General features: G+C 41.1%; 1 protein-coding gene across 2 annotated transcripts in view; it reads right to left on the bottom strand.

The window, feature by feature from the left end:
• Nucleotides 1-6,884, bottom strand: part of phex (phosphate regulating endopeptidase homolog, X-linked) — a 14,666-nt gene extending 7,782 nt beyond the window's left edge. Inside the window, exons 1-10 of one of the 2 annotated variants that reach the window (XM_053674936.1) lie at nucleotides 6,605-6,884; nucleotides 4,508-4,564; nucleotides 3,971-4,132; nucleotides 3,800-3,883; nucleotides 2,909-3,135; nucleotides 2,271-2,336; nucleotides 2,073-2,189; nucleotides 1,827-1,910; nucleotides 558-700; nucleotides 322-415 (exon numbers count right to left, since the gene is read on the bottom strand). In XM_053674936.1, coding sequence (XP_053530911.1) covers nucleotides 322-415; nucleotides 558-700; nucleotides 1,827-1,910; nucleotides 2,073-2,189; nucleotides 2,271-2,336; nucleotides 2,909-3,135; nucleotides 3,800-3,883; nucleotides 3,971-4,132; nucleotides 4,508-4,564; nucleotides 6,605-6,728 — 1,158 coding nt within the window. In that variant the 5' untranslated portion in view covers nucleotides 6,729-6,884. Of the gene's footprint in view, nucleotides 1-321; nucleotides 416-557; nucleotides 701-1,826; nucleotides 1,911-2,072; nucleotides 2,190-2,270; nucleotides 2,337-2,908; nucleotides 3,136-3,783; nucleotides 3,884-3,970; nucleotides 4,133-4,507; nucleotides 4,565-6,604 lie in introns of those variants that run through there. The other variant, XM_053674937.1, reaches the window with a different exon arrangement.
• Between the last annotated feature and the right edge of the window lie 6,186 nt (nucleotides 6,885-13,070).

A 13,070-nucleotide genomic window follows, 5' to 3' on the forward strand; every position in this document is an offset into this window, starting at 1 on the left:
TGGAGACAAAAATGTCTGTTGTGTGTGTACTATGTTTGCATCGATCTGTGCAATATAGTAGAAGAGGAACGGTGTATAAAAGGTGATAGTCTGATGTGTATATAAATATTACAGCATACACATTGTCTATACTTCATATTCTCAAAGAGAATTATTACCAACACTTCAATTATTTAAAGCATTAAGTGTTTTGTTATTTCATAAACACACTTTTAAAAAATCTCTTGAAATCATTTGTGAGAGCTGAGGAGCATTGATGTGCAGTATGATGTTAATGAATAATACATAATAATAATGAGGAGTGTGTTGTGCTGTTCTCACTCGAGCGAAGTCCAGATATCTGTAGAGGAAGCGGCGGCTCAGCGTTGTGACTCGAGACAGGATGGACCTCCACACCACGTAGTTCGCCACCGTCCTGAAGCACAGAAGAGACGAGACCATCAGGTTAGTGTCAGATTACAGATCTGCAGATATTTTATCACACAGAGAAACAGACGACGTCTTTCATCTCCTAATCCAAGTGTGATCTGTGCATCTGCTTCGTTGCGTCTGTGTACCTGCTCTCTGTCACGTTCAACAGCTGGAAAAGGTCCTTCAGGTACTGAGGAGCTCGGACGATCACCTGCTCCGAGGACGAGATGGAAAGATCCGGATAGAGCTTTGAGTCAATCACTGCTTGAACAAACATCAGCCAGTTAAACTGCAGAGAGAGAGAGAGAGAGAGAGAGAGAGAGAGAGAGAGAGAGAGAGAGAGAGAGAGAAACAGGGGGATGGAGATATAGGGAAAGTGAGAGAGAGAGAGAGAGAGAGAGAGAGAGAGGGAGAGAATGAGAGAGAGAGAGAAACAGGGGGATGGAGATATAGGGAGAGAGAGAGAGAGAGAGAGAGAGAGAGAGAGAGAGAGAGAGAGAGAGAGAGAGAGAGAGTGTGAGAGAGAGAGAGAGAGAAACAGGGGGATGGAGATATAGGGAGAGAGAGAGAGAGAGAGAGAGAGAGAGAGAGAGAGAGAAACAGGGGGATGGAGATATAGGGAAAGAGAGAGAGAAGGAGAGAGAGAGAAACAGGGGGATGGAGATATAGGGAGAGAGAGAGAGAGAGGGTGAGAGAGAGAGAGAGAGAGAGAGAAACAGGGGGATGGAGATATAGGGAGAGAGAGAGAGAGAGAGAGAGAGAGAGAGAGAGAGAGAAACAGGGGGATGGAGATATAGGGAAAGAGAGAGAGAAGGAGAGAGAGAGAAACAGGGGGATGGAGATATAGGGAAAGAGAGAGAGAAGGAGAGAGAGAGAAACAGGGGGATGGAGATATAGGGAGAGAGAGAGAGAGAGAGAGAGAGAGAAACAGGGGGATGGAGATATAGGGAAAGTGAGAGAGAGAGAGAGAGAAGGAGAGAGAGAGAGAAACAGGTAGATGGAGATATAGGGAAAGAGAAAGACAGATGGAAAGAAAGAGGGAGATGGAAGATAGAGAAAAGGAGACAGAAATAGGGAGAGAGTGAGAAAGAGATTAAATAAATATTCATAATTCAACAATAATGCTCTAAAAATGCTTCATGAAGAATATCAAATAAAAGTGAAATAAAACAATAAAAGCACTGAAATAATCATAGCAATAAAAACAAACAAATAAGAGAACATTAAGGTAGAATCCGTTTATGTATTAGTACATTATGCATTACAATTTATCATTTTGTTATAATACTATTATAAACGGTAGTATTGTTCATGATTTACATGATTTACAAGTATTCAGTGTGTGTGAGTGTGTGTGTGCATACGCGCGTGTGTGTGTGTGTGTGTGTGTGTGTGTGTGTGTGTGTGTGTGTTACCCCAGGGATGGTGCGCTGTAGTTTAGACAGGCTGTATCTGTTGTACATGCTCTCAGAGGTGCGGTTCTCATAAGGAATCATGATCTAAACACACACACACACACACACACACACACACACACACACACACACACACAGAACCCAAAATCCAGAACATTATCAAACCGAGAAGTCCCTTAAAGACTTCAGTACTTTAGTACTTTATTACATAAGTGACCTTAAAGAAAAATACTGAAATCTTTTCACCTGAGCGAGTTTCATCTCAAAGTCCAGCGCCGCTTTCATCTGAGACCCAGCCGCCTGCTCACTGGCTCCCAGCATGACGGCCACGCCCACCATGAGCTTCAGGAGAGCGTCTCTGTTCTGATCCGGGAGAACATGGAGTGAGTGAGTGAGTGAGCGTGTGTGTGTGTGTGTGTGTGTGTTTGTGTGTGTTAGACTCACTGCTTGTGCCTCAGTGCTGTTGGTGACGTAATCATCTCTGGATAAAGCCAAGGACGCCTGGTCTATCTGAGAGAAGAGATCAAAGATAAACAGATAAATAAAATAAATAATAAATACATGCACAAATTCTCCACATATCCCTGTCCAAGATTACAAACACACAAATTAGAGAAATTCATTTTTTCTTAAACTCAATGATGTCGAAGATGAAATGAAAAAGTAGCAAATGCATGATGCATAAACAAACAAACAAACAAACAAACAAATAAATAAATAATCTAGTTAAAGGTAAGGTTCATAAAAGGTTTTTTTTTAAACTCTACATTCTAAAAATGATGTTTAATGGTTCTAGATTTCTAGCTTTAATACGTCCCCCAAAGGGACAAACAAACTGAAGAACCCTTTGAGGTTCTCGTCCAGCGGTCACCAACCCTGTTCCTGACTTCAGCTCCAGTCGTAATGATGCCCACTGGACCAGCTACCTGCCTTAAGAAGTTCGTGATCATCTAAATCAGGTGTGTTAGATCTTGTTGGAGAGGAAAGCTGCTGGAGGGTAGCTCTCCAGGAAGAACGTTGGTGACTACTGTTCTAGGTGGAACATGTGAAGTGTGGCGTCGTGGCCGGTTCCTCAGCCTCACCTTGAGGATGTACTCCTGTGAGTTCTTGTCGTCAGCTGAGACGAAGAGCCGCAGCAGGACGGATTTGCTGTACTGAGTGCGGATCTGAGCCAGCGTCTGGAGCAGGTCGAACTTTCTCGGGTCCCACTGAACATCAGAACCCAGAGCGTCGGCCAGGACGGGCCAGCGGAACTCGCGCTTCTTCAGCTCCTTCAGCAGCGGCTTGGCGTCCAGCATCTCGATGGCAGCTTAGACGAGCCCAGAGGAAGTGTTAGTGTTTAAATAAAACACATGGCGGGAATTTCACACATATTTCGACGTGTTTCATCAGCTGAACTTACGGCTTCACTTTTATCCATCAATTATATTCATTTTATATTATATATGAATTCATTTACATTATTTATTCAGGCAGATATTTTTTATTCAAAGGGATTTATAAGGTTTTCTTCTTAGGACCCGAAAGGGATCATGGTTTGTTTGTTTTTTCATCCTTTGATGTCCACTGGTGTCTCCATGTTCCAATGAAGAACCAAAGGTTTCACTTCAGAACACCAGAGTCCAACCCATTATCCACGTCTGATCCTGTGTTCCTCGCTAGTTCGTTAAGCAATCAGTCATAAGGACAATATTATGCTAGCTTAGACAAATCTATCATTTGGCTTAGCTAATGTTTAATAATGTTTGAATGTGCAGGAGTGAATGTTTAACTAGTTAGCTAATATACAAAACATACGGTTTATGGTTTGATACTGTTGAAATGCTATTATTTCTAGCTAGCAAGTTGATCAGGGACTGTTTTTAGCATGCCACATGCCTCTGTTTGGTTCCATTTATACTTTTCGAAAAACGGAGCTGAATCCGACTGAATTTCTTTTGATTTACGTCACACGTACTTGTTCTGAAACTCACTCTCATTCATGCAGGAGCGGTACAACACCTTGGCCTTCTTCACTGCCTCAAGGTCGCCCTCCACAGTGGGCTTCTCCAGGAGCTCTACAAGAAACCCGACAGAAATCCTCAGCTTCCTGATAGAAAATATATCGACCGAAACGCAGCGTTTACACCGTCAGGATGCCATACCTTTGAGTTTGAGGTCGACGTTCTGCCGGAGCCAGGGGTAAATCCCATAGCTGGAGGAATCTTCCGGAATGGGGTTTTCTCTGAGCCAGCCTCCACACGCGTACTGGTAGAAATCATCACACGGTTTGACGCCTTGGTCCAGCTTGTTAAGAATGGAACTGGCTAGACGACGACAAAATACCAAACCCACACTTCATAAAGTTCCTCTAACACACAAGCAGAACAACTACTAAGAGTTACGGCTTTACCTCTGACTTTAACAAAGCGCTGATACTTGAGACTCCTTCCTTATGTGTTATATAAATTACAGAAAACGTCACCACATTATGGATTTTTAAAACCTGTTGGTTTGTGTGGTATATCCCTGTGCATTAGACCCTGTGATCGAGCTGTTACTATAGAAACGAGAAAGCATGGATATAAACCTGCGATTTGCCCTCTAGTGGATGTCTTTGGATCTTGTGGTATACTTTATTCGGTTTATTTATATTTGCGTGACGGCGTGTGGACCTGAGTGTGCTCGAGTGAGGAGTTCACCTGCTTCAATGCACTCCGGCGTCAGACAGAACTCGTCTCTGGTCGATTTCTGCGAGACTTAGAGAGGAAAAAAGTGAGAGTGTCAGAGCAACCAACATCCAGCAACTAACATCACGCTGCAACAGCTGTCCCTGGTGTGGATGTCAACAGGAACGCTGACCTAACGCTCTATTGCACACATACCAAAAAAGTACAGAGACCAAACACACACACACACACACACACACACACACACACACACACACACACACACACACACACACACACAGAATGAAAAATAATTCAAATAAGCCATATTGTTAACACTGTATTTTAAGTTTAACACTGACTGATGAGTAGTAGTCACACCACATGCCATGTGTGTGTGTGTGTGTGTGTGTGTGTGTGTTGTGTGTGTGTCTGTGTGTGTATGTGTGTGTGTGTGTTTTGTGCAACTCTAGTGGTTTTGCTTTTACACTGTCTACAGTCCACTACACAACTAAACAGCAGATGACCACAGCGTGAACCAGAACACCACTCAGATACAGAGCTTTAGGCCAGCATGTGTGTTGTGTGTGTGTGTGTGTGTGTGTGTGTATGTGTGTGAGAGAGAGAGAGAGAAAGAAAGAGAGACAGAGAGAGAGAGAGAGAGAGAGAGAGAGAGAGAATGAGCAGTGAAGCGATAACCTACTAGAACGAGTGCATTCATATAAACCTGTGATTTGCACTACTATCAGAGCCGCTGTTACAGAAAATTAATCAACACCTCCTGACCAATCAGAATGCAGATCTCGTCAGCGCTGTGAGTTGGGTGAAGTTGTGTAAAAACCCCACAGACCTGCAGTGTTTGTTGTTGGTACACTGAACTAATCGGTCCTCAGAGCAAAGCTGTGTATGTAACTTCATACCGTCCTAAAATACTCTCTCTCTCTCTCTCTCTCTTTCATACACACACACACACACACACACACACACACACACACTCACACACACACGCTACTACAACTCTTTTCCAGTGACGCGTTTCTCACAAGTCATGCAGAGTGTGTGTGTGTCTGTGTGTGTGTGTGTGAGTGTGTGTGAATCTATACAGCTAAATGCAACGACAGAAAGGAGCTATAGCTCACTGCAAATGTTTTCACCCCCCACGTTCACTGCAAAAAATATTATATCTTAGCTAAGGAACTGTCTTCAATATGAGCAAATCCATCTGATATATTATATTAATTATTATTATAAATCAAGCTCGGGTTTAGATGTTTTTTTCATGTCAAGCTTTAAATGTTCTTTTAATTTCTCTCCTTTCTAAAAAGAACTGCTCAAAAAGAGAGAATTTTCATCTGCCAATAGAACAAGACTGTTTTCACTTGAAACTGGTCAAAATATGTCTAGATATAGATTAATAATCTTATATTTGGTTTATTGTAGTCTTATGACATGAAATCCAACACACGTGAATATATTTTGCAGCGTATCGTTTCTGCACATCAAAGCGCAACTGTTCTCTTTCTATTTACTATTTTACAAGAGGCTAAAACTTGAATACATGTATATATAAAATCTGTATTTAAGGAACGAAAGAACCATTTAGGGTTGTAAATTTTTTATTCTTCCGAGCCCTAACAAAGGAGATAACTGTCCAAAAACTGTGCAGAGGATATGAAACATGTTGATGTAATTATAGAGCATTTCTATCATATTGAGAAATGGGGGGCACAAATTTTTGCACTGGTGTCTGTTTCTTTCTGTTGGACAATAAGGACTTTGTTAGCGGTATAGAAAGTCAAAAATGTTTTTTTCTTAAACCCTGTTCTAAGAGAAGGGAGGACACTGGAGGGGGAAAAACTGAAAGAAAGAAAGAAAGAGAATTTTTTAAAAGTGAAAATATAAATAATAAGACAAAAGAGACACAAGAGAAAAATAAATATTACATACATGTAACAGGTACAGACACAGGTACACACACACACACACACACACACACACACACACGCACGCACTGTATATTTTTGAGGTTGAGGTCAACTCCTCAACATTTTCCTACTTACAACAAAAGTGTGTGTGTGTGTGTGTGTGTGTGTGTGTGTGTGTGTGTGTGTGTGCACCTGATACACTTACCTGCAATGACAGTAATCAGCAGAGCAAGACAGAAACACACCAGTGTGAACAGAGCCACTTTCGTGAGTGTACATGGAGACACGCTTGGTTTGGAGTCTCTTCTGCTTAACATGTCCACCTCCATTCTGCTCTGAACACAAACCCCCGAGTTCCTCCTTCGCTCCTCTCAGCCCAGGACGTCTCTGCAGGTCAGAGGAACCTCGTCTGCGTGTGAAAAACAAGCGCTCGGCAGAATCTGACTGAGAGAACGAGGGAGAAGAGGGAGGGAGAGTAATACAGCTGGGAGTGGGAGGGGAAAAGCGCTAAAAGTAGGAGGAACTCCTTTCCATTCAGCACAGACTGGAACCCTAAACACGCCTAATTATACACACTTCAGTGTATGGGTGGGATGATTGTATGCGGTGTGTGTGTGTGTGTGTGTGTGTGTGTGTGTCTGATCTGTACCTGCCTACATAATGATGAGTTAACCTTCAGGCTAAATCAGGAACCTTCCCTTCATTCTTTCCATCTATATATCTGCAATTTTGAAAATAAGAAGCAACAGATTAGGGATATTACATGTATAAACGTGTGTGTAGAATAAAACGAAAAGACATTACAAGCACAACGATCCACGTGAACGTTTCAGATAAATCTTATAACTTAGAACATCAAAAGAACCTACAAAACCGACGGCATATATAGCTATACAGGTGTAGCTACGTTTTACTTTTTAAATAGAACCATTAAAGTACTTTAAAACTCGGATCAGTTCTGCATTAACACCTGAATCGTCTCTTCCTTTTCCACGGCTCGTCCATTAGAGATCATGAAGACTTCAACAGGAAGAACACATTTCCTGAAAATCACCAGAAGAAGGAAAGTATGTTCTCGTTCTAAGGTCATTTCTTTTCTTTATTTTCCCTGAACATATGATTTTGTGATATTGAAGTCGCTTTGAGTGCAAGTACAAACCTGTTACACACATTAGAAATGAAATTAGATTAGATTAGAGAGTGTTATTGGTATATACAAGTGTACAGTGGAATGAAGTAGTTCACAGACAGACGTGAACACACTCAACAACCTACTGGAAGACAAATCGGCAGTACGTAATGGAAAAGATAATAAATACAAGCACACCATGACTGATGTGCGACATGCGGTGTTGTGGAGCGGTGTTGTGGAGCGGTGTTGTGGAGCGGTGTTGTGGAGCGGTGTTGTAGAGCAGTGTTGTAGAGCGGTGTTGTACACCGGTGTAGTGCGTGGTGTTTAGTGAGTAGAGTCGTATCTAGCCGTATAGAAGGATGTCTTGTCGTGGTTGATGATGAGTCGCAGAGACGTGATGATGCAGCGTGAGCTGCACGTCGCCGTACGGTCATGCGTCATCGGTGTGAACAGTCACGAGCTGAGCGTGCAGCGCTGGAGGGTTCCTGTACCCAGTGTGACGGTGCTGCAGGTGCTGCTCCTGAATCGAAACATTTGTGGTCTAGGCAGGAAGTCCATGATCCAACCGCAGAAGGAGGCTTTTGTGACTACATTCTGTGGCCGTCTTTTTATTGTATTAAACATTTAAAAACTTTTGAAGTAAATCATTATTAATGGCCCTAATATCCACGTGGACGCTAATGAGCCACATTCTTGTGTTTGTTAAATTTATGTAAAAAAAAAAATCCCTTTCAACACTGTTACTCATTTAATGAGAAAATGCAGCAAAGAAACCTTAAAGTGAAACAACAACAATTGTCATGGTGCAGGTTTGAGTCCTGATGGTTTCCCTGTTTCTTTGTGCTTTTCTGTTTCCCTCCTCCTGGTGTTTCCTGTGGTTGTTTCTCCTTGACTTCTTGTTTGTGTGTGTATGCGTGTGTGTGTATGCGTGTGTGTGTGTGTGTGTGTGTGTGTGTGTGTGTCTGGGCTTCCACCACAATGCTTCTCAGAGATTTGCAGATACCTCACCTAGCACCAGTCTGCATCCATCGTATTCCCCCTCAGACAGAATGCTTCAGCCAAGCGTGGTGCCAAGGGTGGCCCCAATGTCAAGCGCCCCCTCCAGGAATTTTTGGGGAGGGGATTAAAATCCTGGCTGGAGCCATCTCCCACCCTCCCAGCTCCACCAAGGATATCACTCTGCCTTTTTGCACACCGAGGACATCGGTTCTGCCTCCCTTTCCCCCCTGGCCTCGCCGTGGGCATCACTCCCCCTCAGGCCTTGCCATGAGCATCACAGTACCCAGGGTTCCAGGCCCTCCTAGGTTGAGGCCCATTCAGACAAGCCTGGCAGGTCGCCCAGAGGCTCCTGTTGAGAGCGGGGTACTGTCATGGAGTGAGACTCCTGTCCCTGGGCATGATGCTCCACTTCGCACGCTTTCTGATTGCTTTGGCAGATGCTCCTGCTTATCATCCAGAACATAAAAAGCCCAGTTCTACAGCCAGTCTTTGACAGATTGCTCTGTCTAACAGTGTGGTATCTGCGAGTAGGCCCTTCTTGTGATCTTGTTCAATTCGTTGTTGCTTCATGTTTCACTCCCGGTGTAACCCTGTTTTCCCCTGTTCTCCAGGTCCACGTTCCACCCTGCCCACATTCCTAGCCTCTCAAAAACTCAATAACAGCAATAAACCTTCTGCCCTTGTGTCTGTATTCTGCTCCGGAGTTCATTTGTTCTCACTGGTTATAATAATAATAATGATAATAATAATAATAATAAATCACTACATTGTCCTTCATTTCCTTGTGCCATTAGCTTGTTTACTAGTGGTAATTCTATGTCTCAACCCTCATTTCAGAGTAAAATGCAGCCTGTGAGCAAAGAAACGTAAAAGAAAATATATATGTGTGTGTTTACGCTGCGTCTGTTCTATACCTGCCCACTCAGTTCAAACTAGACTACATAATAATGAGTTAACCTTAAGGCTAAATCAGGAACCTTCCCTTCTACATTTCGTGTGCAATTTAAAAGGAAAAAAACCCCAAGCAGGAGCACCAAGAACCAGAAGTTCTACAGAACGCACTGCTGCTGATGAGGATGTGGGATGTGGTGTTTCAGAAAGACATGCTCTGAGTAAATTATCTCCCCCAAACAGCACTTATCTCTCACGCAAGAAACAAGCAGGAAATGCAAGGGAAATGCCGGGAGTCGCTGTTAGCACAAAAAGACCAGCGGGTCATTCTTCAGCTTCCAGGATTAATCCCCAAAACGCTGATCAAACTGATTACACTCGCAAACTTTTCCTCCTTCAGTTTTCCCCTCACGAGAAATGCAGTGTTCATGAAAATCCAGTTTGTTCAGAAAAAACATCTATATCCTGCATCTGTCTCCAGAGATTGAGTAAATTTACATATAAGCAGACTCACAAACATGAACCTTTCCTAATCGGCTTCAGATAGCTGTCGATTTTTTTTATATACGGATTACTCTGTAAAGTTTTACATTTACTGAAACTCAAATTTTGTCATTTCATGCTGATGACTTGAAAGAAATAGATTCCAAAATAAATCAAAAAACAGATTTAAATTAGACTATAAAAGGAGGAGGAGTTAGTTTGTGTCTGCTTTAGCTGATGCACCGCAATGGCCGAGCTGCATTATTGGAACATTTACTGCACACTGCACTTAAGAGGTGCTCTTACACTGCTTAGTTGCCATTTTGATGTTTTCAGCTCAGTGGCTAAATGTAAATGTCGTGAACATGCTTGGGGATTTACAGCTTATTGGTATTTATCAATATATGCAACATACTGCAGAACATCCTGACTTTAGTCAGCCTTAAACCTGAAGTAGTCATGGCCTCCATGTTCTGGAGCTTTCCAGAAATCAGGAAGTTCCTGCTTCAATGAAATTGTTAATCTCCCAAACCCTGAACTAAGCTCGGCACACTCGGTGGCTCATGCTTTACTTATAATCTTCTTCTTCTTCTTCTTCTTCTTCTTCTTCTTCTTCTTCTTCTTCTTCTTCTAATTGCAGGTTGGAGTAAATTGTGCTGAGCCACAGAGTGCAATCATGATTTTCAGAGGAAGTGAGAGGAACAATCTGTGACATGAATGTGAAGTTCCAGATCAGAAACCACAGACTCAGTGCTCTGACTGAGAAAAAAAAAAAATGCTGCACAGACCCTCAACCCAGAAACTTCACTGTGATTGCAATGTTGTTGTTGTTGTTGTTGTTGTTTTATTTCATACACGTTACAGATTACAAAATGTTTAGAACCCTCAAAAGTTCTTCAGTTGTTACTCTACTAGAAGGTTCCATGTTTCCCTCTCAGAATGTGTTCCAAGTAAACGCCTTTTCTAGATGCTAAGAACCATTATTTATGCAAAGAACCCTTAAGACCGTTTTCCTAAGAGTGTGTGTATTAACTGGATAAGTGTGTGGTACAAACTCCAAATTATTGCTCATTATTTTCATCCTAATATCTAAAAGCTTCTTGGTACATTTTCTTGGAAAAAAAAATGTTCCTCAAGGGTTCTTCAAGGGTTCAGTGGATAATTAAGGGCCCTTTGGCTCGTAAAAAGGTTCCTTTAAATGGCTCCTGGGTGAAGTGATGCAAAATGGGCTGTAATGTTCAAAATACATGGACACATACGCTAACTAAAATCTAAAAATAAAATAAAGAGAGGGCTGGTGAGGGACGGACTGTTTACAGCTGCTATAACTTAAGTGAGAAAAGGAACTAACGTTTACATTAATGAAAGCTATGATGTGTCGTTCTTTCATAAATAAGAAATTGTAGTCCTTGGTATAAATAAGGGGAATAAAATACTTGGGGAAGTGCTGTTACAGGAAAATAATCAACTTCATCATGTCACTCAGTATGTTACCATAACATCATAAAACTCTTCTACCGAGTCTACGTGTGTGTGTGTGTGTGTGTGTGTGTGTGTGTGTGTGTGTGTGTGTGTGTTTCACATCAGAGCAGATGTCTAATCTAAATATTTATCTCCTGCCTTTCTGCTCTAATCTAATGTAACGGTCTCACCAGAACAGCAGAACACCCATCTGAGCGAGAGAACCCTGAGGCACAGGTTTAATAAAGCTCATTACAAGTGTACATCCAGAACACTGTTATTTATAAACTCGCCTCACGTGTCTGTGTGATGCAGAAGAAGACACGGCACACGATGAGAGATAGCGTACAGGGTTTACTACTCATCTACTCTGGTTCTACTGTACACACACAGCTAACAGAGAACGTTATCAGAACACTCTGTACAGCATTCAAGATACAACATCTACAGATATTACAGATTACCAGTTCATAACAACACATTCTGGAAGCTACGAACTCTTAATTATACAAAAAACCCTTATGGAACCCTTAAAGAACCCTTTTGTTTTGGGCAATTGTGCAATGAAGAGTTTAACATTTAGCTTACAAAGGGTTCCTGGTTAAAATAAATAAATAAATAAATAAATAAATAAATAAATAAATAAATAAATAAAGGTTGTTTAAGGTTCCATTGGAAAATTAAGCTTCCTAATAGAGTTCTACCTGGAACCCTTTCTAATAGGGAAAGACACTGCTGTAGGATTCTACATAGAACTTTTGAAGGATTCACCATGAAGAACAACCAAAAAAAACCCTCAAGGGTTCACAATTTTGAGAATAAATTCAGACGTTCCAACGGTAATGTTAGCTAGTTTACTATTCCACAAGGTTCCAGGAACCTACAACCTCACATTTTTAGATTGAAACGCTTAGGGTTCTTCAGCTGTCCCTAAAGGGGAACCCTTAAACATTCTATGTAGAATGCTGCTATGAAATGTAGTGTAACAGAACCTTTAGGAACCTGAGAGGCTGTAATTATATCACTTTTTATTATTTTTTAAAGTGTACCAAGTACAAACAAACTAAAGTTAAACTCCTGACAGGTTCTAGACATTAAGAAGAAGATCATAGGTTTGTAATGCACACTAGTAGAAAAAAGGGTTCTTCAATGGTTCTGATGGGAAATTATTTACATAATTATAAATGTTATAAACATTTATCAGAATACTATTTAATATATAAATATGTAAGTATACATATTAATAATACATATAGCTATAAATACTTTATTCTCATTACATGTTTATATATATATATTAGAACTATATATATAATCATACATATGGTTTTATTCTCAATTTACGGTGCTGTATGCAAACACTTCCCACATTTTCTACAAAATATTATTTATTTTTCCTCGCATGTAATTAACATCACTCTTTTTTTAGTACAATACTCCAAATTCATAAAGTTTTCCAAAATAAACACTGATTTAATTTATTTTAACATCTTCAAACTCGAACAGTTTATTTTTAGCTGGAATTAAACTTTAATGGTGAGTAACAGAGAGAGGAAGGGCTGAGGCCTCAGCACTCGGTTCATGCCTCTCTGTACGTTCTCTCTTTCTCACATTCCCGCTGTTCTCTATTGTGGTTTTTTTTTTTTTTTTTTTGTATTTATACACAAAGCAATTTTGGGTCGTGTGTGATTAAGGGGCGCTTTTT

Source organism: Ictalurus punctatus, chromosome 23, assembly GCF_001660625.3.
Source record: "Ictalurus punctatus breed USDA103 chromosome 23, Coco_2.0, whole genome shotgun sequence".
NCBI lineage: Eukaryota > Metazoa > Chordata > Actinopteri > Siluriformes > Ictaluridae > Ictalurus > Ictalurus punctatus.